Source organism: Balaenoptera acutorostrata, chromosome 16, assembly GCF_949987535.1.
Source record: "Balaenoptera acutorostrata chromosome 16, mBalAcu1.1, whole genome shotgun sequence".
Lineage (NCBI taxonomy): Eukaryota > Metazoa > Chordata > Mammalia > Artiodactyla > Balaenopteridae > Balaenoptera > Balaenoptera acutorostrata.
This window is the reverse complement of record NC_080079.1, coordinates 19500651-19528333: the sequence shown is the minus strand read 5'-3', so window position 1 is coordinate 19528333 and position 27683 is coordinate 19500651. Positions and strand designations below refer to the sequence as shown.

The 27683-nt window shown below is 36.0% G+C and overlaps 1 protein-coding gene across 2 annotated transcripts in view; it reads left to right on the top strand.

Moving 5' to 3' along the window:
* Positions 1 to 1990: 1990 nt before the first annotated feature.
* PDCD4 (programmed cell death 4) overlaps positions 1991 to 27683 on the top strand; it is a 29227-nt gene continuing 3534 nt past the window's right edge. The window contains exons 1-11 of one of the 2 annotated variants that reach the window (XM_007173075.2): positions 2262 to 2399; positions 7685 to 7791; positions 12400 to 12702; positions 14286 to 14380; positions 15462 to 15575; positions 17487 to 17708; positions 19272 to 19369; positions 20302 to 20416; positions 22991 to 23098; positions 24516 to 24626; positions 25310 to 25449. In XM_007173075.2, coding sequence (XP_007173137.2) covers positions 7746 to 7791; positions 12400 to 12702; positions 14286 to 14380; positions 15462 to 15575; positions 17487 to 17708; positions 19272 to 19369; positions 20302 to 20416; positions 22991 to 23098; positions 24516 to 24626; positions 25310 to 25449 — 1352 coding nt within the window. In that variant the 5' untranslated portion in view covers positions 2262 to 2399; positions 7685 to 7745. Of the gene's footprint in view, positions 2400 to 7684; positions 7792 to 12399; positions 12703 to 14285; positions 14381 to 15461; positions 15576 to 17486; positions 17709 to 19271; positions 19370 to 20301; positions 20417 to 22990; positions 23099 to 24515; positions 24627 to 25309; positions 25450 to 27683 lie in introns of both variants that reach the window. The other variant, XM_057530404.1, reaches the window with a different exon arrangement.

The following is a 27683-nucleotide window of genomic DNA, read 5'->3' as shown; positions in this document are numbered from 1 at the left end:
GGTTGTTTTAGATGCTTTTAAAAATGGGTAATTTTATCCCACTCTTGTTATCTCATAGTTCTTGGGGTGCCTGCCCATTGCAGCCTGTGTGTGCCATAGGTTATGTGTTAAATGAGTAAATGAAAGAAGCTAGCAGGAGTCAGAAAGGGAAAATGGGGAGAAAGAACGGGATGGATGAAAAAAAGAAGCCAGGAGTCAATGATCAGTGGAGGATAGTGGCGCTCTGGCAGAGAAGGGAAAGGAGACAGTTGTAGGTGACGGAAAAAAACAACAAAACAAAATTGAATTTGACCAGGAAGCTTTGCTTTTAAAAAGTGACTCATGAAGCTAATTCAGAACCTGGCCATGCCAGGAGGCACCTGGCCAGGAGATGAGGATGAGCATCAACTGCTGAGAACCTTTGTGAACCTGGATCAAGTTGTATTTATTTCACTGGTACAATAAATGTGCAAGACATTTTCTTAAGCACTACAACAATAACAGATGAGTAAGACACAGGTCTTGCTGTCAACAAGGTGACAGTCTAATGGGGGAGAAGAGACAGGGACTCAGATAAAATGTCAGGTAGAATGTGATCAGTGCCTCTAGAGGTGCAACAAGCCAATACTGTGAGGAATCAGGGGACTGGCAGATCATATCAAGTAAGAGGCTTAAGGAGGACTGTGTGGGAGACCCATGAGGCATGGATAGGACTGCATCAAGAAGAGCTAAGAGGAGAGGCATTTCAAAGTGGTGGGGAAGCATATGGAACAGTGAGTGGTCCAAGTGGGTTCCAGTCACGGGGTGTGTGTGGACTGGGAGGGGTGTGGAGAGATATGGCTAGAAAGTCTTGAAGTCACACCATGGGGCTTTGAATGCCTGGCTGAGGTAATCCTCCAAGCAGGCAATGGGAAGCTAGAAACAGATTTTTGTTGTGTGTGTGTGTGTATGTGTGTGCGGGTGTGTAGGGAAATAATAGCATTAGAGATGATTCCCAGGCAGGATGACTGGCAGAAAGGGGTAAGCCAGGGGAAGGAGCTCACTTTGGTTCCAGAGAGACTAATTGACCATTCAGGTGTTGCACATCAGACAATTGGAAAATCCGGCCAGAGATACTGGCTAAGTCCTCTCCTGAGAGGACAGAGATAGCAGAAGGTTCTGGTTGTTAGGGAATAGGGAAACTAGGGAGAATGTGAGGGAAAGACTAGCCAAAGAGAACGCAGCCAGGAGGAAAAGATGCAGAGAACAGCCACGGGAGGCCAAAGGTTCAATGAAGAAATTATAGCCATGGTTGAAATCCTCAACCTTGGAGCCGGGAATGTGTGAGTTGTTTTTTTTTTAAACACCTTTATTGGAGTATAATTGCTTCACAATGTTGTGCTAGTTTCACCTGGGCAACAAAGTGAATCAGCCATATGCATACATATATCCCCATATCTCCTCCCTCTTGCGTCTCCCTCCCACCCTCCCTATCCCACCCCTCTAGGTGGTCACAAAGCACCGAGCTGATCTCCCTGTGCTATGCGGCTGCTTCCCACTAGCTATCTATTTTACATTTGGTAGTGTATATATGTCCATGCCACTCTCTCACTTTGTCCCAGCTTACCTTTCCCCATCCCCGTGTCCTTAAGTCCATTCTCTACATCTGCGGCTTTATTCCTGTCCTGCCCCTAGGTTCTTCATAACCTTTTTTTTTTTTTTTTAGATTCCATATACTTGTGTGAGTTTGAACCCCAGGGACCCGACTAGTCATACTTAGCAACGGGACTTCAAAGGGCTTTTGAGTCTGTTTCCTCATCTGTGAAATGGGAGTGATTTCAACCTCAAAGGACTGAGCACATTCGCAAATCTTCTTAGCATGGGGTTTGCACACAGTAGGAGCTAAGGAGTGAGCAGGGGCCAGCGAGAGAAGGAACTGTAGAGGTTAAGGGTATCCCCCTGAGGAGTGTCGGGAAATTGAGGCAGGGCCCCTCAGGAAGCCCAAAGCCTTTGCTTCCGCCGAGTTTCTGACCGGCCTGTGAGGGGAATGGGTGAGCGGCCTCAGCCTAGTCCGCAGCCCAATTCTCCCGCCGCACGTCCCAGCCTCCCCCCACTCCAGCTTCCCACCCCGCTCTTGCTCCCTCTCCAGCCAGGCCCCGGAGCCCGAAGCGCATGCGCCCTCCCGCGCCCTTGCCCAGCTTTCCACGTTACACTGCCCTCCCTTTCCCTCCGCAACTCCCGCTCTACCGCCACGATTGGCCAAAAGACCTCTTCGCCTCGGCCAATAAACGCCGACCTGTCGCCTCCGTGTTACTGGGTAGAACAAAACAAAAACAGAGCAAAACTGGCCAGAGACGCTTCGAGGCGGCTGCAGGGGCTGAGGTGCTGCGTCGGGGCCGGCGGACCAGGGACGTGGACAAGCGGCGGCGGCGGCCCAAGGGGTCAGTAGCGGCGGCGCGGGTCATGTGCTTGGGAGGACTGCGCCCTCTCCCGCAGCCACTGTCTCTCCTCGGAGGCAGCCGCTCGTTGGGAGGGGTTGGGGGCGTGGAGGCCGCGGCCGGGTCAGGTCCGGGCCGGCGGGGAGGGGGTCCACCGCCTCCTTGGAGCTCGGCAGGCCCAGCCGCCCCCGCCCCAACGCCCCGGGCTGCGGAGACCTGGCCCCGGTTCCCTCCTTCTGGGCCTGGGCCCAGAGCGTGGCGGCGCGGGCCCGCCGCCTCCCGGACCCCCTCCGGGCTTAGCGGGGCGCTCGCCCCCCAGAAGGCCGAGTTTTCATTTTCCTTTGAGGGTGGGCGTCTGGAGGCGGGTTTCTGGCCTGACTGAAATCCTGTGAGGAAGGTTTGCGCCCTCCCCGCCCCCTGGCCTCCTTGGGGGCCCCCCTGAAGATGCGGCCCCCGGCCCGTCTTCCCAGACCCGGCCCTCCGGCCGCCCCGGTCCAACATCCCCCGGGGGTCGGCCTGGGAGGGGGTCTGCGAGAGTCCCGGCCTGCGCGGCGGGAGTGGCTGCTGGGAGGCGGACACGTGCCCGCCGCCCCGGCCCTGCACGTACTTCGCGGCCCCCCTGGTCGGGTAAAGGGTCGCTTGTTTAGTTTAAATGAAATCTCCTGGAGAAAACAAAGGCAGGAAGGGAGCCCCCTTCTGTGAAACGCTTGCTGTGTAGGCTGCATTTGTCAGTTTGGTGCTGCAGTGTTCAAGGGGAGGGTTTTTGTTTTTCCAAGAGCTTCAAAACTGTCTGCAGACGTCAAAATCGCCTGTCTCCCTACGCCCTAGTGAGAACTGACCGCGTAGCTAGCAACTGTGTGATATCTACAGATGATTAAAATGATTAAAAATACACCTTCCTCTGGGGGAGAAAAAAGTCACCGCCTGTGTTTTCGTTGCATTTTCACTGTTAAGTTTTAGAATTTTGGCATTCTTGCTAATGTAAGGCTTTTTAGGAACCACCATTCACTTTTTTTAAAAAAAGGACCACTGCAGATGTGTTGTAAATTATTGGTATTTATACCCTTAACTTTCCTTTATTCCAGGTTTATTAAACTCCTTAATATCTCAGCAGGGGTCTTTGAGTTATATTTTGATTGGTTTTTCTGCTGTAGTTATGAGAAAGGAAACATGGTTGTTAGGAGTGCAAAAATAAATGATATTTTGATACTTTTCTTTCCTGCTCATTTTTGCATCATTGTGGTCGAATGCTTTTAGCAGATTTTGTTTTAAATGGCTAGTTAGCTAGGATTGTAGCCCTGGAATGAATACAAGTACTAGTTAATATATGGCCTAAACTTGACTCCAAAAAAATGTCGAAGTGGTTTATTTCAGGAAATAGATTTTTGGTGGGAGGTGGGGTGGGAAAGCCAGACTCTATCTTTTAGTAAATGTCTTGGCAATTGAATACTTCTGATGGTATGTTTCTGTGAAACACATTGGAAGAATGAAAACAATGTTTAATTTCAGCCTTTTGTCTAACTTACAGTTTTGTTTTCTTACTGAAAATTAATTTTATGGTTTAGTATGAAGGATGTGGAGTTTAGATTTTTTGCTTTACATTTAAGTTTGGGGCAAAAATTTTAAGGATTGTTAAGTAACTGGAAACCCTCATTACTTTGAAGAGAGTAAAAACACGGAACACATCTTTATCTTTCTGTAAACTCTTTTAAAACACCTGTGTTGATATCAAGTGTGCCTGAGTTCTTGAATGTGTTATCATTGCCAAAAGACCCAGACAGGACTTTTTCTTGTTGTTGTGATAATTATTTAATAAAAGCAAACTTGGTAAGTTATTTGTAGTCATTACCTGATAATTTTCTTTGCCTGTCGTTTGTGTAATAGTTTAGATATTATTTTTAGTGTTTGAAAAGCAGTATTTAAAAATTTGTTATAACAGTAGGAGTCTGTATTTTAGTAAGCTTCTCTCTGTTAACCCTAAAAAAGAGTCTTCCTGTGGGATATTGAAGTCTTGCGTTGAACTTGTGCAAACAGTAGTGGATTTAGAAGGTCTGGGTTCTAATCCTGGTTCTTCCAGTGAGCAGCTATCTCTCTTTGGAGAGGTCACCTACCTTCTCTGAATCTGTTTAGTTGTATGTGAAGTGGAGTTCCTACCTCAAGATTGTTCTGAGAGGTATGTGAAATAATGCATGTAAAATTCTTTTTGAATTATAAAGGGCTTTTAAAACATTAGTTATAATCATTTCCTTTATTAGCTAGGTTCTGCAGAAAGTATTCTCCTGAAGATTGTATGTGTATCAAGAATGAAAATGATTTTTTAAATGTAACTCCAGTTTAAAAATCTCACATACATATCATGTGACATTTTTCACTTTCCTATAACATGTAATTCATATACTGAAATAAAACAGATAAGGCATTTTCAGCCCTGGAGGATACTAAATGTTTAGGTTTGCAAACTATTTTTGTTTATATATCTTTATTTATCTCTATGTACTTATTTCTAAGGTTCATTTTTTTCCCCTAAATCTGAAGTTGGTAGGAGAAAGGAGAAGTTTTCTGGAGAAAAGGGGTATAAAACTTGTAAGATGTTAGAATGGTATATATTGAGGAATTTAAAAGTCAGTTTTCCCTTTGAGTTCCAGGAGGCGTCGTATCGTCTTTCTAAAATGACAACTGACAGTAGGTTATGTTATATAAAAACTAAATGCGTTTTTGTAGTTAATTAGTCATTCTTATTAATTTGTGCACTTTATATCTTAAAAAAAGGTCACACTGCTGGGGAAATGATTATAAATGGCTGGAAGGACTTATATCTAACCTGTGTTACTTAAACAGATAAATACTTAAACAGATAAATACTTAAGTATTCTAAACCACTATTTAAAAAATATTTCCAGAGAGATTCTGAAATAGCATTTGGTTACATCTTCTGGTAATAGTTTTTATGAAAATATATTTTGATAGTCTTTTTTTTTTTTTTTTTTTACAAATAACAGTTGATTTTTATCACTAATTGTCTAAATAAAAGGTAACTGATTTCATCAACCAGAACCTTCCAGCATTAATAATTTTTAAGCCATTTTGAAACCAAGGTCTAAAATATAGAGATGCTAATGTCATTGTACTTACTCTTTTCTTAAATAGGTAAGATTAAAAAAAAAAAAAAGAATGGGTTTTTCAGATTATAAAAGTAATTCTCTCATTATAGAAAATGCTGATTTAAAAAATTTCTCCTAAAGGGAACCCTCTTGCACTGTTGGTGGGAATGTAAATTGATACAGCCATTATGGAGAACAGTATGGAGGTTCCTTAAAAAACTAAAAATAGAACTACCATATGACCCAGCAGTCGCACTACTGGGCATATACCTTGAGAAAACCATAATTCAAAAAGAGTCGTGTACCACAATGTTCATTGAAGCTCTATTTACAATAACCAGGACATGGAAGCAACCTAAGTGTCCATCGACAGATGAATGGATAAAGAAGATGTGGCACATATATACAGTGGAATATTACTCAGCCATAAAAAGAAACAAAATTGAGTTATTTGTAGTGAGGTGGATGGACCTAGAATCTGTCACAGAGTGAAGTAAGACAGAAAGAGAAAAATACTGTATGCTAACACATATATATGGAATCTAAAAAAAAAAAAAAAAGGTTCTGAAGAACCTGGGGCAGGACAGGAATAAAGACGCAGATGTAGAGAATGGACTTGACACGGGGAGGGGCAAGGGTAAGCTGGGACGAAGTGAGAGAGTGGCATGGACATGTGTACACTACTAAATGTAAAATAGATAGCTAGTGGGAAGCAGCCGCATAGCACAGGGAGATCAGCTCGGTGCTTTGTGACCACCTAGAGGGGTGGGATAAGGAGGGTGGGAGGGAGATGCAAGAGGGAGGAGATACGGGGATATATGTATATGTATAGCTGATTCACTTTGTTATAAAGCAGAAACTAACACACCATTGTAAAGCAATTATACTCCAATAAAGATGTTAAAAAAAAATTCTCCTGATCTCAAAGTCTTACAACAGTAATTACAGATGCCTACGTGATGAAATGGCAGATTTATCTGCCTTCAGATATGTTTTAGTGTGAAAAATAAGACAATCATGTCTTTTTTTTAACCCAAACTGTGTTGTTTGCATTTTAGAGTACTAGTTCTTTTTTTTTTTTTTTTAGAGTACTAGTTCTTATAGTTCATTGGTAACGAACTAATCAATATCTATGTATAGCAGATTAATTATGAGGCCTGGTATTGCTAAAAAATTTGGAATGTGTATATATTCCTTTAACTTGAAATAAGCATGTATAGCAAACACATCTTTTTTTTTTTTAACATCTTTATTGGAGTATAATTGCTTTACAATGGTGTGTTAGTTTCTGCTTTATAACAAAGTGAATTAGCTATACATATACATATATCCCCATATCTCCTCCCTCTTGCATCTCCCTCCCACCCTCCTTATCCCACCCCTCTAGGTGGTCACAAAGCACCGAGCTGATCTCCCTGTGCTATGCGGCTGCTTCCCACTAGCTATATATTTTACATTTAGTAGTGTATACATGTCCATGCCACTCTCTCACTTCATCCCAGCTTACCCTTCCCCCTCCCTGTGTCCTCAAGTCCATTCTCTAGAAGGTCTGTGTCTTTATTCCTGTCCGACCCCTAGGTTCGTCAGAACCTTTTTTTTTTTTTTTGGATTCCATATATATGTGTTAGCATACGGTATTTTTTTCTCTTTCTGACTTACTTCTCTCTGTATGACAGACTCTAGGTCCATCCACCTCACTACAAATAACTCACTTTTGTTTCTTTCTGTGGCTGAGTAATATTCCATTGTATATATGTGCCACATCTTCTTTATCCATTCATCTGTCGATGGACACTTAGGTTGCTTCCATGTCCTGGCTATTGTAAATAGAGCTGCAATGAACATTGTGGTACATTACTCTTTTTTGAATTATGGTTTTCTCAGGGTGTATGTCCAGTAGTGGGATTGCTGGGTCGTACGGTAGCAAACATCTTTTAATTCCAAGTTAAAGGGGTGCTTTGGCACATTCAGAAATATAGGCTTTTTTTTTTTTTTTTGACACAGATAAACTTATCAAGAAGATTGAAACCAAATGTTAGGGGAAGCTCTTTGAAAGTAAAGTGAACACTTTAAAAAAAATGGAATTATGTAGTGATTTTTCTTTTTTAACAGTCTGAGAAGTAAATTGAATTTACATTAATTATATCAGTTTGGAAGACGTTGAAGCTTTTTTTTTTCTTTTTAAAGAAATACATCCCAGAGGAAGAGTTCCATTTGGTAATTTAATCAGTGCGAGTGAAATTAAGGAATGATGGATGTAGAAAACGAGCAGATACTGAATGTAAACCCTACAGGTAAATAATAATATCTTGAACCTTGACTGTATTGTGAGCAAGTTTCAGGCCATAACAAATTTTATGAAAACTTCTTTACTTTAAAAACCATCTTACTCATGCTATAAGAAAACAGGTCATATTTTCAAAATCAAGTTTGTGATTCTTATTTTTATGAAATTCATCACGTTGTATTTTTCTGCCTGTCCTTTCATATTTCATATGTTTATTCTCCACTATTCATAATAAACTCTGTGGTGTAGAAGGCGAGAAGAAGAGTGAACCTGCGCATTACTGTTCTCACGTGAGCTAGTTAGTGGTCTCTATAATATAAACTATTATTGGTATCTTTTATATCTTTCCTAACTAATAATTTATATATTACAAATTAACTGTATTTTCCCTGATTTTCCATAATGCTTCAGTAGTACATTATTATCATAAAAACGGTTTTGTGGAATAGATGTCCAAAAGCTAAATAACTTCAGATCACTTAAAATGTATATATAGTTTTCAGAATAATCTTTGTAGAGAGTTAATTAGGATTTTGAAATAGTGTCCATAGTGAGAACTTTTCATGTTGGTACACTTTAGATAATTCTTTGCTCTATGATTAATATTGAAAAAAAATCTCTGCAATTTAAATATGTTTAACGTATTTCATTTTTTAATACTACAACTTCATGTTTTCAGTGACTTTACTTCACTGTTGTGTCCAGTTACATAGTTTTCTTTGATCTGAATGCACACTTTTAAGTTGAACAGTCTTTGCTATTTTGTATTTACGAACCTGATTTAAAGTGTACTAGAAAATTATAGTTGAAAAAAATTACTACAATAATTAATGATTATTTTGGTGCTGCTTTATATACAGTAGCTGTATGAGTACTTGTTTTTTAGGATTATAAATTGGTATCACGTCCCTGCTTCATTGAGGTGAGAATGGTAATAATAATAAAATTTAAGAATATATTTCACAGATAGGTAATTGTTTCTTCTCTGCACTGTCTGGTATAGCCAGTAGTCACATATGGCTGTTGAGCACTTGAAATGTGACTTACCTGAATTGGGATGTATCGTAGGTACAAAATACATACCAGATTTCAAGAGACTTGGTATGAAAGAAAGCGATGAAATCCTCAGTAATTTTTTCTGTTGGTTACATGTTGAATTGATATAATGGATCTATTAGATTAAATAAAATATATTAAGATAAATTTCACTTGTTTCTTTTTAGTTTTTAATATGAATACTGAGAAATTTAAAATTACGTATTTGGCTTGCATTATATTTCTATTAGACGGCACAGCTCTAAGTTTTATACTTTTTGTTTTCTAACTATAACAAGTCCTTGTTCTAATCTTGTTCTTGATGCCTCTGCTGAGTACTTCCTTAAATACTTAAGTACTTGGATGAGCCTAAGACAGACCTTCTTTGCAATAAATGCTTCCTGTAACAAATAGTCCAAGTCAGACAGACTAGTGTACTAATTCCAACTTCTACTTTTACCAGCTCTGTTACTTGGGGAAAGTGGGTTATTTTCTTTGACCTTCTGTTCTTCGTGTATAAAGCTGGGATTATAAATACCCTCTTTATAGATTTATTGTTAGGATTAAGTGAGATACCATGCATGTGTGTCATGCCCATAGCACGTATTATGTATGTCACAAATGAAAATGAGCTAATATTGTTAATTATAATTATGTAACTCAGTGGACCAGTAGTTGAAAATGTGATCGTCTGGCACTATGGTGTAATATAAGTTGGGTTGGTTATTGAGATGTCAGAGAATTCAGAAAGAGGGAATTAGTACACAGTAGAAAACAATTTTGAAGTCACCAGATTCTGTACTCAGGGTTTTTATCTTTTTAATTTTGCTCTTCTTAAAGTCAGATCAGTAGTGGTTATGGAACCCCAAAACTTAGGTGAGTATGAATAGCAAAATATAAAAGAGCAATTGATACAAACATGGGTTAAAAATTATAAGACCTAATATATAAAATATATCTAGATGTGTCTACTGCTGTAGATACATAAATGTATATTTGAAAGGATATTAAAATAGTTGAAGAGAAGAAACTCAAGTGTAGGAAATACGATTGCTTGAATACTTGAATACTTTAGTACTCTGAGGGACATTTTAAAGCATTCTAAGAGAGGCCTTTATCTTCTGGATTAGTTGTGGCAGCTTACCTTAATTGTAGAATAATGAAAGCAATATGTTAGAGGTAGATGTTTAATGTTTTCTTCAATCATCCACTCTTATATGAAATGCCATCTGATTTGTCTGATCTCTGGTCTTTCCTTCCCTTTCCTCTTATTCTTTTCTCTCTTTATATTCGTTCCCTTGTTGCCTGTTTCCTTAGCTGTCACCACTCTGCAGTACTCTCACTTTGTATTTTCTATAGTTACAGTCGTCTAAGGTTCAAATGTGGGTTTGAATCCTGGCCACAGTCCTTTTTAGATATATAACTTTTTTATGAAACATCTTCTCTCTGAAAAATGAGGATAAACAGCTTCATTATAGAGCTTTATGAGGATTATAGACCATGTATGTAAAGTGCTTGGAACCTGATATAGTAGGTAACAGTACTGATGGTAATGATAGAAGAAGTAATACGACTACTATGACTACTGCTACTGTTGTTACTACTAGTCATAGTAGTTTAGTTATGATGATGTCCCAAACTGACCCTCCTAACACTGGCTTCCTTTCCTAGTCTAAAAACTTTTAAAACACTGTTTTATTCTTTATTCTCTTTGAAACCCCTTTATTTTTTCCTTGAAAGTGTCACCTTCTTATTTACCCCAAAGTTATTAACCTTGCCCTTTCCAGTTAGTTTGTGACTGAATACTGCAACATTTTGTTAGCTGGTCTCTCATTTTATAATTTCTCTTTTTTTCTAATATATCCTGTATTCCTCTGACAAACTAATTCCCCCATCATCTACCTATGATATCAAATCTCAGCTCTGACCATTTGAATGTGGGAGTGGTCAGCAGCTATTCTAGTGATTGGGGCAAGATCATGAAGGACCTAACATTGCAATGTCATGAGTTTACACTTTATTTCAACCCAATAGGAATACCTTCAAAGGGTTTTTAGTGGGAGAAATCAGTTTCCATGCAGTTTGGAGAAAGGTTTGAAGACTGAAGGCAGCAGACTACTTATGAGACTGCCAAAGTAATTTGGCTCTACTTAGTGTTTTGTTTTTTGATTACCACAGGGTTTGTTACTAACTTTCATACTTTTAGTCAAGAATTGTAAAGATTTTAACACATCTATGCTTCTTTTTATAGGTTGATTTAAAAAATTTTTAGTTTCTACATATTACCTTTAAAAAAAAACATGTTAAAGCCCATGCATATAGACTTGACACATCCTAATTATTAGGAATATTTAAAAACATTTGAGGGATTCAGCTCAGAGTTGAGTGAGCCATAATGAACAAAACTTGGGCCCGGGGATAACTAATTCAGTAGCTTTCTGACTTAAAAAGTTTTTGGAGTAATGCCGAGTGTCTCCATGTCATTTGATCTCCATTGACATTTGAGTTGATGGTATAAAGGATACTCTGCTAGGTGCTGAGGATACAAAAACTACAGTATAGGCATGGTTTCTCTTTTGAGGCTTATGACTTATTTGGAAAAGCAATGACTGTTATATGAAAAGAAATAAAGTGATTTCCATGATGTGGTAAATGAGCAGTGTATGAGTGTTATTGTGGCTAGAATTGTTAGGAAAGTTTTCATGGAGGAAGTAAGACTCCAGCTGTATATCCTAAAGGATTTTGGGAACTGAAAAGAGCAGTGAGGATGACATTCTAAACGGAGGACCTTTGGGAACTCCAAATGTTGCTGTCTTTCAGGGGATAATGTACAAATCTTACACAGTCTGGAAGATTTTCAGAGAATGGTAAGTAGTGTGAGTCAGGTTTGGAGAGATGAATTAGAACTTTGAGATGATGGCTTTCTTTGAAAGCAGTGAAGCATCAGCAGTTTGGCTCACTAATCGTATATGATCACGTATTTGCTAAATGCCTTTCACGCTCTTTGGATTAGTACTATTTTCTAAGTGTCCACAATTAATGATGAGATATTTGGCAAGTTATTTAAACAGTCTTAGCCTTAGTTTCCTTATCTGTATAAGTAATGTAGTAAATAGCTCTCAAACTTGTGGATAAATGACAAAGTGCCCAGCCTAGTGCCTGGTAAATAGGCATTCTATAAATATTAGTTTATCTACCTTCCCTAAAGATCCTTAGTCTTTTCTTACTATCTCCAACTGCTTGACTGTCTAAGCTCATAAAGTCTCAAAGGTTTTGTACTGTATTTGGTGTTTATATTAACATAGGTTTTATGATGTAAACACATGAAATAACATGCTTTCAGTAAAATTTTTCATTAACATTCAATCTCTTAGTTCATTTGGCATGATAATGTGAAAAGTACTACTAGTTAGTTGTCATGTATTGGACTGAGCTATATGAAATTGCCAATATGTGACTGTAACCTATAAAAATGATAATTTCATGTGATTCAACTTAGTATAACTTATGACTATAACTAGTATAGCAGTAGATGGTTAAAATACTTACTTAGAATTCTTTTCCTTCATTTTTTTTTAAGAGCCTGATAATTTAAGTGACTCTCTCTTTTCTGGCGATGAAGAAAATGCTGGGACTGAGGAAATAAAGAATGAGATAAATGGAAATTGGATTTCGGCATCCTCCATTAATGAAGCTAGAATTAATGCCAAGGCGAAAAGGCGGCTACGGAAAAACTCGTCCCGGGACTCTGGCAGAGGCGATTCCGTCAGTGATAACGGAAGTGAAGGCCTTAGAAGTGGAGTAACTGTACCAACCAGTCCAAAGGGAAGGTTGCTAGATAGGCGATCCAGATCTGGGAAAGGAAGGGGACTACCAAAGAAAGGTTAGTATATACCACGTCCAAAGACACAAATGGAAAAAATATTGTCTGATTCTTATACTACAGTTTCCTTGTTCTAAGAATGAGAGAAATTTAAACAATGATAATGTTTTATGGCTTGTGTATGTTTTTACATAGTAATAATCTGAGGACCGTACCACTTTTTCGTTTAAGTTGAACCTTTTTTTCTTGTTTTGAGTAGATTAGTTTTCTTGAGCAGTACTTTATCTCATATTTCCAGCAAAATACACAGCAGTGTTCTTCACAGTTGTGAATTGTGCATGTATTCTCTAATTCTGCTTGAAAGAAGTAGGGTCAGAAATTCATCATGTCTGTTATCTAATGAATCTAATTAATTATGTCCATTGTTAAGAATACATGATAAATATAATTTGATTGGTAATATCCGGGTCAGAATTTTAATAATTTTGTAGATCTGGTTCTGAGTTCTTTTCAGCTCTGTTTGTTTTGGGTACTGGAGTGCAATGGTCTTGTTTCACTGCTGTATCTCTAGTGCCTGGAGTAGTGACTAGCAATCTGGGTACTTAAATATTTGTTGAATGAGGGGCTGTCAGCCTCTGTCTGTAGTAGAATTTTGATGCAATTTGTTGAGATTTCACCAGCTTCTGAATGGTGGGAGCTTCAAATTATGGCCTAGGATACTTGTAAAATGTTTTTGTGCCCTGTCAGGAATTGTTATTCTTGTTGAATGGCTCTGCAACCATTGGCTGAGTCAAAATGAAACCTAGTTATCAGATTCTGTTTTGCTCTGGTGGCAAGAATTATACTCTATGTGTAAAATAAAAACCTCCCCCCCAAAACTGGTGATAACTGTACAAGTTCTTTAAAAATAATGCAATATATTGAGCTTATAAAAACATTTCAATAAGTTTATTTAGTAAAGCAACTTTGAAAGTTGGAATTGTTAAACTTCTGCTGGTGAATTTGTATGTAGAGAAGTAGAAATGATGATTAGTTCTGTTAATGCTTAAATAGCAATTAGTTATTTGTAACATATTTCTAGTTTTGAAGTATTTGTTTCTTTTTATATCTAAAGAGTATTTGACTTTAAAACATTTGATGGTGGTCAGTGTACTTCTTTGTTGAATAATTTCTCCCTTGTGGAGTTTTCTATGCCACATCTTACTGGTTCAACATATTTCTTTTTTGTTGTTGCTGTTCCCAAGATATGTCATATAGAATTTAGAGCTCCACTGCAGTATCACTTGCCTTGAGGTCACCACTACAGCTATTTTTCTGATTTTTTTGGTTTGTTTGTTTGTTTTTGCTTTTATTTTAAAGCATCTGCCTTTTTAGTTTTAACTTTGTAGGCTATTTCAACTTGCTTTTTTGGAAATAGGTTATAAACTAATATCTAATCATTACTGAAAAATCAGTGATCTGAATAAAAAGAGGTTTAACATATAATTCTCAACTGGCAAAATCACTAGCATAGAAATTAAAATACCGTTTTTTAACTGCTATTGAATTAACACCTGAACATCTAGAATTATTTCACATTTCAATTAAAATTTATGAACTATGGACATTATGCTCTTTCCTTTCTCAATTCTAAACTTTTTCAGGTGGTGCTGGAGGCAAAGGTGTCTGGGGTACACCTGGACAGGTATATGATGTGGAGGAGGTGGATGTGAAAGATCCTAACTATGATGATGACCAGGTGGGAAGTGTTTTACTTTCTGTAATATATATTTAAAATACTTAAAAACTTTTTGATCTCATGTTTGTAGTATACTCATATATTTGTCAAATCAGGTATTCTGTATCTATACGCTATACCATTCATATCATATATATAATTTTATAATGTGTGATTATAATTTGCGTGAGTATCTGATATGTATATAATATGAGTGTGTATATATGTGTGTACACATATTACACACATTAGTATGTATATCTAAATCATATATATATTTAGTCCTTTCAGACTGTTAGGTTAATTTTGGATTAGAAAACCAAGTTAACTGATAGTAATGTATGCATAATTTTCACTTGGTTTCTGAATTTAATTAGACATGGAAATATTTCTAAGGGAACATGAGAAATATATTTTAAAACCAGTAGGATTCAAGTACTATAAAATCTTTGCTAAATGTTCTAATTTTAATATATAGTCTTGAAAGACTTGAAAGTATGTTGTTAGACTGAAGCCAGTCACAAGTTGGCATATAAACATTTCAGGGCTTTTTTTTGCAGAGAAGGGGGGATAGAAGATTACTGGACATCTTATTCTTTTTGAAATTTCAGTTGAATAGTGCTTTTTCCTTAGAGATTTTTTGGTCACTACAACATTGATTTTTGTTATAAGGGCTTTTTTATTATCATAATACTAATCATGAAGGCTTTGGCTCCTGCTGTTTTGTTTTTTTTTTTAAGTGAAATTTTAATGAAAATACTAGGTGTTATAGGAAGCTTAAAGCTTTTTGGTCACTGAAGTATTGGTTTTGTGGGAGAGAGAAAAAAAATTAACAAGATATGGGGGATCAGAAGCAAGTCATATATTTGCTGTAGTTAGTGGTTTTAATCTGTATATTGGTTTATTGTATTCAGATTTTATAAAAGAACAGTGACATAGATTCTGTTTTTATATTATATAAGTGATCAAAGCATGTAGCATCTCTTTTTCTTGCCCTGAATGGGTATTACTAACCAGTTGGAGTATAAAATTGTGAAACAATTTCAGTTTATCTGAATATTTTGTTCTTTAATTTATAACTTTCTGCCCCTTCCCTTTCCAGGAAAACTGTGTTTATGAAACTGTAGTTTTGCCTTTGGATGAAACGGCATTTGAGAAGACTTTAACACCAATCATACAGGAATATTTTGAGCACGGAGATACTAATGAAGTTGCGGTAGGTTTAAATTTGCAAGCATAATTTATTTAATATAGAAGAGCAGACACTGTTAAAAGCAAAACATCATATCCAGAATGATCTTGGATCACTGAAAAAGTTTAAGCATTTTCTTATGCATAAATGAATTTCTAACTAAGAAATGGCCTAAAATTTTATTTAGACCACTTCTTACCTATTTGGGATCTGATGAGAGCTGTGTGCCATTTTCTTCTCTGAAAAGTGGCACAACACAATATTTTAATAATTTTTATAATTATAGCATTTTTATAATTGATAGTTTATAAAATATAATTTTAACAACTTCAAGGCATTTATGTACCTTCTAAAATGTCCTTAGGGATCTCATTAAAAATGCCTCAGTTCCATTTTTTTGACATTCATTTCAATGCTTAGGACTAGAATAAAGTTTATCTTTGTACTCTGTCCAGAAAAGAACACAGATACAAACGTTTGGAAGAGAATGCATACAGAAATCAAGAGAACAAATGTGTGGTGTTTTGTTTTTTTTTTTAATTTGTTTAATTAATTTATTTATTTAATTTTTGGCTGCTTTGGGTCTTGGTTGCTGTGCGCGGGCTTTCTCTAGTTGGGGTGAGCGGGGGCTGCTCTTTGTTGTGGTGCGTGGGCTTCTCATTGTGGTGGCTACTCTTGTTGTGGAGCACAGGCTCAAGGCACGTGGGCTTCAGTAGTTGTGGCACGCGGGCTTCAGTAGTTGTGACTCGCGGGCTCTAGAGCACAGGCTCAGTAGCTGTGGCCCACGGGCTTAGTTGCTCTGCGGCATGTGGGATCTTCCCGGACCAGGGCTCGAACCCATGTCCCCTGCATTGGCAGGTGGATTCTTAACCACTGCACCACCAGGGAAGCCCCACAAATGTGTTTTTGAAGCATAATTTGTATGGGAACATTTACTGTGTTATGAATTGTTTGTGAAGTAAATCTAAAAGGGTAGAATAAAATTATTGGTCTAGTTCAGTAGTTTAGTATTACTGACTTAAAGTAATAAAATTGCATCTCCATAGAAGACTTTTATAATTTAGATTATTTTAATTCAGACTGGGTTTTCTTGGTTTGTCTGATAATACGAGGTTTGATAGCTTTGAGTTTTTGTAGGAATAAAACCAAGTATTTGTCCAGCTTACCTAACTGGTGTCCTTGTTAGTAGTCGTTACTCTAAGTAACTGAGTTACAAGTTAGTCTCTATGGTCATACTGCCTATATTCCACTTCCAACCTAGGCACTCCTCTGGGTGCCCTCAGCAAATACTTAATTTTTCTGTGCTTTGGGTGTGGTGAGTATGATGATAATACCTCCCTCAAAGAGTATAAACTAAGGTGGCTGTTATAATTCCTGATATACTGTAAGTGGTCAGTAAGTATTAGCTGCTGCTATTATATTTTTTAAGAGAAAATTTTACTTTATCCCGGCATTTAAAACAATAATCCCACTTAAAAACAGTGGTTTAAGATCTCATTTTAAACTTTATATGAAAGTATAAATATTTGGGTGAAGAGAGTATAAACAGCTTATGATAATGTAAAATGAATTTCCCTACAAATGCTCATAAAACAATATTTCTAGAAGTAATAGAGTATAAGGCAGAGAGTTAGTTAACTCCTAACACCAAACTTAGCAATACTATGTAGTTTAATAAACTATTTTAGGTGTAATTCACATTCTTGAGTTTAGTGATGTTCAGACAGTTGAAGCTTGACTTAAAGTGGATCAGTATTTAATTTATATGTAGAAAAAGATGTATTTATCTTATCCCCAAATTTTGAGTGCTTCTCTGATTTTTTCCAGTCAAGGAGAGAGAAGGATATATGGGTAATATCTTGATTTTTTTCAAAAATAAAATAAAATTAAATTGAACTATAGGCAGTGACATACTTTTTTTTTTTTTTTGAATAGGAAATGCTAAGAGATTTAAATCTTGGCGAAATGAAAAGTGGAGTACCAGTGTTGGCAGTGTCATTGGCGTTGGAGGGAAAAGCTAGTCATAGAGAAATGACATCTAAGCTTCTTTCTGACCTTTGTGGGACAGTAATGAGCACAAATGATGTAGAAAAATCATTTGATAAATTGTTGAAAGATCTACCTGAATTAGCATTGGATACTCCTAGAGCACCACAGGTTTGTATGATTCTTCCTCTTGTTCATTCTCTCCGTCTACTTCACTTGCAAGTATAGAACTAATACATACTCCTAGGAAATTTTATTAGATGAAAGAAGAAAAACTGGCCCATATTCCCTGTCACACAAAGATAGCCCTCTAATGTTTTCGTGTATTTTTCCCTAGCTGTTTCTACCCCCACAACATAGTTTTCATCACACTGTAATTTTATATCTTACTTTTCCCCCCATGCTCTGTATAGTTTTTAGGTCATGTTTTTTTGCTGTCTGTATATTCTCTATTACATGTAGTTAAGCTGTTTCATGAGCTAGGATTTTTTAAAAATGTAGATTGTTATAATTGAGGATTGAGTTTGCTTCACTAATGTTTATTATAAAAATAATGATAAGATTGTTCCCTTTTGTAGCTTTGTGGGGAAATAATTAGAAAATTCATGATTTATGTATGCTTTTGTTTAGATTCTGTTCAAAGCCTTTTACTTTTATTAGATTTAATACATGCTGACACTATAATATGACTTTCTGGTTTGAAATTGAAAATGTGTGAAATCGTTGCTATTTACCTGAACAAAGTTTTAAAGCAAGGTAGGAGCACTTTACTTAAACATTAATTTAGGAATAGACTATAGGTAGGTTAACATAAATGCTGTTTCTGTTATACTTTCCTGTGACAGACAGTAAGTAGTCTGTGTCAGTGTTGAGCTGTGATTCAAACATGAATTTTTTTTCTTTTTATACCAATACCCATACTTTAAAAAAAAAACTGTACATAAGTTAATAGTCATTATAGAAGTTTTGAAGAATAAAGAAAAGCCAAAAGGAAGAAAGGCCAGCAAAAATAACCACTGTTAACTGTTAACATTTTGGTGTTTAAATCTTCCATTCTACTTTTTGTGGGTATATATCAGTATACGGTTTTTACATATCCTTACGTTTTTTGTTTTAATAAAAAGTGGAATCATACTGTATATGCTACTTGGTAAACTTGATTTTTCTTACACCATAAAATGTGGTAAACATATTTGGCCACACGGTGTACCGTCTTACATACATACTATTCAGCCACACAATTACTGTTAGACACTAAGTTGTTTCCAGTTTTTTTAAGAAATAATGCTATGAACATACTTTCAGATAAATATTTCTGCACAACTTTTCCCCCTCAGATAAATTCCTTTAATCAAACAGGTTTGAGAGACCATAGTCCAGTTTTTTTTCTTTCCAGAAGAGATGTTTCTCTTGACTATTAAGTCATTGACTTAGCAAGTATTTTTGATTATATGCTATGTTTCAAGCAGTGTACAACGTGTTGGGGATTCAGTAGTGAGCAAAACAGATGTTTTATGCCCCCATGGCTTTTAACTTGAAGGTTAAGATGTGGGAGTGTATGCCGGGCATAAACAGTAGGTGCTAAATAGGTGTTTTTTGAATACTCCAACATGTCTTAGGTATTGACTGTGTAGTTCAACCAGTCTTCATCATTTATGTTTTTAGAAATTGTGTCCTATAAAGCTTTATTTTAGATTTTTTTATATAGCTCTTTTTTTCTTTTTCTTATTATAGTTGGTGGGCCAGTTTATTGCTAGAGCTGTTGGAGATGGAATTTTATGTAATACCTATATTGATAGTTACAAAGGAACTGTAGATTGTGTACAGGCTAGGTAAGTAAATTAATTTTCCTACTTAGACTTTCAAAATAGGGGAAAGTTCTGCAGGATTCTTTTGAAATGACACTTGAATTAATCAGACTTTGTGGACACCTATTTGTCATTTTTGTGTACTCTTTACCGTTAAAACAAAATTGAGAGATTCTTGACATGATATAACAGAAAGAAGACAGTACTATAATGCAGAAGTTCTGGGTTTTAGCTAAACTGTTAGCTACCTTTATGTCAAGCCACTTTTCTCTCGGCCTCAGTTTCCTTATTTATAAAATGAAAGGATGGGACTTGGAATGTTTTTTAAGGTCCCTTTAGGTTTTAATATTCTGTAATTAATATTCTAATAAGATGGACAGTATTAACAAAGGAGCCCTATTTTCAATTTTATATTTATTTGCTATAGAAGTCTTAGGAAATAATGTTTTTCACTTTTGTTCTTTGGTATAATTATAAGCTAAATGTGATATTTGGGAGTTATGCTCTATGATTTTTCATAACTTCCTGGAAACTTAGACTTGGACTTAGCCATGTCTTAGGTTTTCACAGGTATAGATATTAATTTTCTAGGACTACTTCAGGTCAGAGTGGAATGATTGCGCTGGTGGAAAGGCATGGATCTATGTAAAAGTTAGTTTTGGGTGAAACGTTCCTTCTCAGGCTAGATCAGTAATTTTGAAATAACGTTATTAGACTTTTGTTGACCGAGAAATGGAAATGAGTGAGAGAATATTAATATGAGAAGCAACTTCTTTTGTTCCCAACTTTTTATCTTGAAAAATAGTTTTTTAAGAGACTTCTGAACTTTAGGTTGCTTTTATGTTATATGAAAACTTTTAGTGTATATGGGTTTTTTCCCCCAACTTCATCCATAATTTGGTCAATCTCAAGCATGTCCATATGTCAAAATTAACTTTTTTTTTTTTTTTTTGTAGAGCTGCTCTGGACAAGGCTACCGTGCTTCTGAGTATGTCTAAAGGTGGAAAGCGCAAGGACAGTGTTTGGGGCTCTGGAGGTGGGCAGCAGTCTCTTAACCACCTTGTTAAAGAGGTAACTACTGGGCATTGTCTTTAGCTTAATTTATATGTATTCTTTAGGGAAACAAACTCTGCCCTCTAGCTGGTATTTTTGTGGACAAAAATTAATTTCAGTTTTATAGCTGCAAATGGAAAATGGAATAATCCTTATATATTTGGCTTTATGCCCTTTTGCTGTAAATTATACAATAATTATATAGTCATTGTTAAATTTTTATGGTTTCTCTGACTTAAAAATAAGACTGTGTTAAGTTAAAGGGGCTTTCATGAAGTTAAAGGGGTTTTTGTGAAGAAGGCTGTGTAGGAACCTCAAAGGAATACCTAAAGTCTTTTTCTTGGAATTTAAAATTTTTCAAACTGTTGAAATAAGAGTTTGTGTTTTGTAGTTATTCAATAAATGTCCATTTTTATAAGAGCAGTTTGAAACTGGATGGTCTCAGATTGTAAGTTATGCATTATGAACACTAGAGTAGATCAGAGTGGTAGATTTTTGTAGGGAAGTTCACTACCTGTATGCATTCTTTAAAAGAAAAAGCAATTGGTTTTTGCATTAATACCAGATTTATTCTCTATGGATTTTTTCTTCTGGCAGCAAAGTGATATTCTATAATAAGAAACCAGAAAAAGTAGTTAATCCTATTTGAAGATTTTTAAGAAAATTAGAAGATTTATATAGTACATGTGCTTCTGATTTTTGAGTATAATCTTTCATGTGACTATAGTTTTGATATTTAATAAATATTTTAATGATATGTATACCAAGTTTGAGTGTTAAGGAGCTCAAAATATTGTTAGAGCTTTGACCAGTTTTGTTTTTATATATGTTAAGGTAGGTGAGTTGGTGTTTGTAATGTCATGATTGCAATATCTGTTTTTAAAAAATTTAAAAGTTATTACAAAAATTGAGGTATAAAAACAGTGGAAATACCAGAGCAGTTCAGCAAGAAAATGAAATAGAAGGCATCTAAGTTGGAAAAGAAGAAGTAAAACTATCTCTGTTCCCAGATGACATGATCTGTGTACAGAAAATCCAAGTGAATTCTCAAAAAAACAAAAACACCAAACTATTATAAACGAATTCAGCACAGTTGCAGGATACAAGATCAGTGTACAGAATTTAATTCTAGGTCTTCTGTACACTAGCAATGCAATGAATGGTCTGAAATGAAATTAAGAAACAATTGCATTTGTAATAGCATAAAAATTAAAATACAAAGGAATAAATTTAACAAAAGAAGTGCAAGTCTTGTGCACCAAAAACTGCAAAACACTGTTGAAAGAAATTAAATAAGGCCTAAATAAGTAGAAAGATATCCCATGTTTATGGACTGAAAGACTTAGTATTGTTAGGATGATAATGCTTCTCAAAATTAATATTTTGAGAAACTGCCAAACTGTTTTATGGTATTTGAATTATCACAACAAAAAAAAATGGTCACGATGAAAATTGAAATAAAACTACCAATATATGAGTTTGAGGTTGACATTATTTGGATATTCATTTATTTTACATGGAAGGATGAGTTGGACAGAGAGGACTTTTAGAAATATATACATGTATTTATAATATCGTTCTCAACAATGCATGGAACCCAGTGGGAAACATTTAAATACTTTAAGTTAATAACAAAGTTAAAAAACTAAGTGATGTAATTTAAATAATAAATATATTAGTTTATAATTATAAAGTGAAAATACTTTATTCAAGTAACATGCTTTAAATATTTATTTTCCTAAAGCATGATAATAGGAATTATTCATCAAGATGTATTCTGTTGATCAAATTTTACTATACTTTTAATGGAAATACATTGTAGAAGTTGGAAGTAGAACATACTTAAATGAGATTTCAATCAGCCAATATTCATTGAGTGTCTACTAGGTGCAAAGATGATTTTAACAGGCGATGTATAGGGGAGAACATTCCTTGTTGAAGTTCTTGTGCTGAAAAACTTTTCCTCTTTTTCTCTGGAGCCATAGATGTTCTTGTGCAACTTTCAACAGGAGAGTCAAGACTTGCCTCCTTAGCTATAACTGGAAGCTGAATTACTGACGAACGTTTTAAATAATGGGCCTCAAATCTTCAGTTGTAGAGAAAAGAGAAAACTGCTTTGGAAATCTTTGCCCTGTCTAGTAAAGCCCTATTATCTCTCATTTTTTGGCTCCCACTTAATGTCATGCTGATGGAAATGGGTTTGCTCCACTTTAAAAATTCATTTTGAGACTTTCAGTTAGTGCCCTCTAGTGGTATTTAAGGTCCCTTGTTTTACAGGGAGCATTGAAGCATTATGGTCACAACTCAGACCAAACACATCTTAAGTCTACTCATCGATCGCGATGGATTATTGAAACACACCGAAACACTGCATTCCCTTCATGACTATGAACCATTTAAAATTTGGGGATTTGCTTTTTAATTATTAAAAAATTTTGTTATGATAGTGTCATGTCAAGACTATTCTTAGACAACTGTTTGTGACCTATTTATCATGTACTATATTAAGATGAGGGTAAATAAATCCTTAGGCAAAACAGAATTTTTTAAAAATCAAGAATTCTAACACATCTTAATCTTTAAATCTAATAGATTGATATGCTGCTGAAAGAGTATTTACTCTCTGGAGACATATCTGAAGCTGAACATTGCCTTAAGGAACTGGAAGTACCTCATTTTCACCATGAGCTTGTATATGAAGTAAGATTACTTTGACGTTCCAAAAAGAATTATTAACTGTTCCTTTTTGCACCACAGTGACTTAATGCTTCTTTAATAACATACATTTTTGTTTTCTTTTAAAAATTTTAATGTTAAGGGGGAGAGGGTTTTACAATTTTTTTTTATCAAGGTATAATTTAGAGTAAAATACACTCTTTAGCTGTGCAGTTCAATGAATTTTTGACAAATGTATCAAGTCACATAACCACTATCTCAGCATATAGAACATTTCCATCACTTCCAAAAGTTTGGGGCTAACCTGTTCCCCTACCACTGTCATCTCCTGGTAACCACTGATCTAATGTTTGTCCCTATAGTTATGCCTTTCCCAGACTATCATCATATAAATGGAATCATACTGTGTGTCTGACCTTCTTCAGGTAGCATAATGCTTTTAAGATATGTCCATGTCATTTTATGTAACAGTAAATTCGCTTTTTAGTGCTGGGTGATATTCCATTGAATAGACCTACCATATTGTTTCCAGTTTGAGTGATTATTAAAAAAACCAGTCATAAATATTCACTCACAGGTTTTGTGTGGACATATCTTTTCATTTTTCTTGGGTAAATACCTAGGTGTTGAATTTCTGGATCATACAGTAAGAGTATTTTTAACTTCATAAAAACATTCATATTCATGATATGTACTTTCCAGATTTTTCCTTTATTTTATAATATCTTTATTAAAATAATGTTTTCATTCCAGAATATGCCCCCTCAACATATTGTGTTAGGTATTTGGCAATATGTTAACAAAATGCATTGGCTTTAATTTCTGTGTAGCATCTGTCATTTTATCTCAGATAATGATAATGCCAGGAGGTTTGAGTTAAATGAAAAGTACTTAGATAATGTTTAGCATTTCTAGATTTAAATCTTAGCCTTGCACGTCTCATCTGTGTGCTTTTGAGTGATTCATTTTAACTTTTAAAGTATTAGTTTCCTCATCTTTTATTTATTATTGATTTTTTCCACACACACACACACACACACACACTGTATTTTATTTTTACAAGAGATAAATAAACTGATGCCAAGCATTGTAAATGGATGACCACAACAAAAGCAACAATGATTGCAATTACCAAACACACTCATACTATGTCATAATACTGACATTCAGTCCAGTAATCCTCCACTGTAACAGCTCCTTTACTTTGCAATGATAATTGATTTGTATATTTTTTGCTTCCGAATCCTTGTGGGATTTTTTTTTTTTATTCAAACAGAAAGTCACAAAAATTATAATTATAATCATCCTCATCTATACATATATATACATATATATACATATTAGAGATGAGATCTGATAGATTTTAGGAGCACTGATAGATTTTAGGAGCAGTTTCTTATATGAAAATGAGCAATAATTCAATCATTTATTCAATTTTTAGGCCATTGTAATGGTTTTAGAGTCAACTGGAGAAAGTACATTTAAGATGATTTTGGACTTATTAAAATCTCTTTGGAAATCTTCTACCATTACTCTAGACCAAATGAAAAGAGTAAGTATAACATTATTTTGAACAATTTTTAGGCTTACATCTTAAATATATGTGATTGAATACAGATTACAAATTGTTAATGAAATTTTCTTTTAGGCTTGTGTAGTAATATTATGCCTATATGTATGTGTGTATATATATATATATATTTTTAATGGTACTGTTTATGTTTGAACCTTTTATAGCCATTTCCTGGAAAGTAATAAATACTCCAGTGTTTTTGAACCTGTATTTTGAAAAATGTGATGTGTGTGTGTTCTTCCTCAAGAGTTCTAAGATATGATAATTTCTTTTTTATATCTAGAGAGAAACATGAATTTCAAACAGATTTATAAAGTACTTAATTTATTCCTATTTAAAATTGTATGCATTATTATTAAATATTGGTGAGGTTCTTACTTGCCTTTTATTTTTTAAAAATGTAGTAAATGTATTATAGAGAAGTAGATGGGGAAGAAATGTGTCCAACGTCTAATGTCTACCTGAAGCTCTTTTGAGAGAACAGTTTTAAAGAAAATATTCTGTAAAAAATATACTTACTCTTCGTACTTTTCAAGGTTCGGATCTGACTGCAGTCTAATTATATGAACATTTGGCCTTAAATATAGATTGATAATAGTGATGGGTTGTATGGCATTATGTATTTTATATGGGCTAACAACTCTGTAATTCCATTGTTTTAGGGTTATGAGAGAATTTACAATGAAATTCCAGACATTAATCTGGATGTCCCACATTCATACTCTGTGCTTGAGCGATTTGTAGAAGAATGTTTTCAGGCTGGAATAATTTCCAGACAACTCAGAGATCTTTGTCCCTCAAGGTACTTTGTTTATTACTTTCTCAACATGAAATACTGGCTGAGGTGCTTGGGAGGGCTAAGCTAATTTTCTGTCATTCCAGCTGTGTCTGAAAAATAATAGTATCTTCCCTGAAGTCACTCATCAGTGAAAATCATCTGAATTTATGGAGAAACAAGGGTGAAGCTTATTTTGTTCTCTTGTAAATCTGTGTAGGACTACCTCATGAAGCCGCAGTTCATTGGAAGGAAAATAATTTTGTGGAGCAGTTCTGTGTACCAGGCTCTGTTCTAAGTGGTTTAAATATTATTTCAGAGTAGATATCACCAGTAAGATGAAAAAACTGAGGCTTACGGCAGTGTAATGTACCTTTTCTAAGGTCACGGTAGAAGCCAAGGATGAATCCAGACTTTTTCTGGCTTTTAAGATCTAGGTTCTTTCCTGTATTTCATGTGGGTTCCTTTTGCTCCCTCATAGAATGGAAAATTGGGACTGATTGGATTTTACTTCTCTAGAAAGTGTGTGTGTGATTCTTTTGGAGGTATTATATATGTGCTGCTAGGTTCAAACTCTTTAGGAGTTGATGAATTTTTTTTGTTATTAAAGCTTATAATGAAGTTTGTATTGTAATAGAAAAGTTTAGCAACAGCTAACCTTCTTGTCTGGGTCTGTTTTATATTTTAAGTTTTTGTAATTTTTATCTGAAGAAGTTTCAGTCTTTATGTATTTTTATGTAAGTGGACGGTGACAATTAAATCTCAGAAAATACTTACTGATAGTGTCCTTTGCTCTACAAAGTTTAGAAGCCATTAAGAGAGAAGAAAAAGATAATGGTGGAATATACATTTTTTTTTTAATAAATCTTTTTTTAAAGTTATACAATTTTTATTTATTTATGTATTTATTTATGGCTGTGTTGGGTCTTCGTTTCTGTGCGAGGGCTTTCTCTAGTTGCGGCAAGTGGGGGCCACTCTTCATCGCGGTGCGGGGACCGCTCTTCATCGCGGTGCGCGGGCCTCTCACTATCGCGGCCTCTCTTGTTGCGGAGCACAGGCTCCAGACGCGCAGGCTCAGTAGTTGTGGCTCACGGGCCTAGTTGCTCCGCGGCATGTGGGATCTTCCCAGACCAGGGCTCGAACCCGTGTCCCCTGCATTGGCAGGCAGATTCTCAACCACTGCGCCACCAGGGGAGCCCCTGGAATATACATTTTAATGGCTTTGATAAGAATGTTTGAAAATGTAGATCTCTACTTTGGTGATAGCATCATTGATGTACTGATGTGCCAAGTGGTATATACATCAGTAACAACTGTCAGCTTTGGCAAGGCTTTCTGCTACGTGCTGCTTCATTTCCAGCCTTGATCTCCTAATATTATAGTGTGAAGCCTTTATGTTCAGGAAAATATAGCTGGTTTACATTTAGACTTAGTATGAAAAGGGGTTAACACTTTGGCACTGGCTCTTTTAAAAAGTTTTTCAGCCTCTATTCAAAAGTCTAACTAGTTATATCTATTGTGGCTTTACTTTCAAGGATCATTTGAAGAGATGTCTAAACTTTCTGTGTATTCCATAGAACTTTCACTTTTTATCTCTATCCTTTTGCTTATTTGGATGGAGTGCACATTTGTGTGTGACCTTGAATGCCTGTTTGTATTGGTCTAGGGTCAGAGAATAATAAGGGCTAATCCTGCTCAAGCTCTGTTTAGCACTTACTGCTTGAGGCTGCTGTTCAACTATTCCTCTTGGGCTGTTGTCACTACATGTAGCTAGTGTGTGGTTACATTACAGAGGAAGGTCTCTTGAGTTTGAAATAGCAGAAATCTCAAAATGGGGCATATGGGACTTCCCTGAGGTCCAGTGGTAAAGAATCTGCCTTACAATGCAGGGGACGTGGGTTCAGTCCCTGGTCGGGGAACTAAGATCCCACATGCTGCGGGGCAACTAAGCCTGCACACCACAACTCCTGAACTCGGCGTGCCTCAACGAGAGCCTGCGTGCCGCAAGCTACGGAGCCCACGTGCTGTGGAGCCTGCGCGCCGTGACTGCAGAGCCCATGCACCCTGGAGCCTGCGCCCCACAGCTACAGAGCCAATGTGCCCCGGAGCCCACGAGTCACAACTAGAGAGAGTAAACCCGCATGCCACAATTAGAGAGAAGCCTGCATGCCGCAACTAGAGAGAAGTCCACATGCCGCAATGAAGACCCAGCACAGCCCAAAAAAAATAAAGAACATAAATAAATAAAATAAATATTTTTT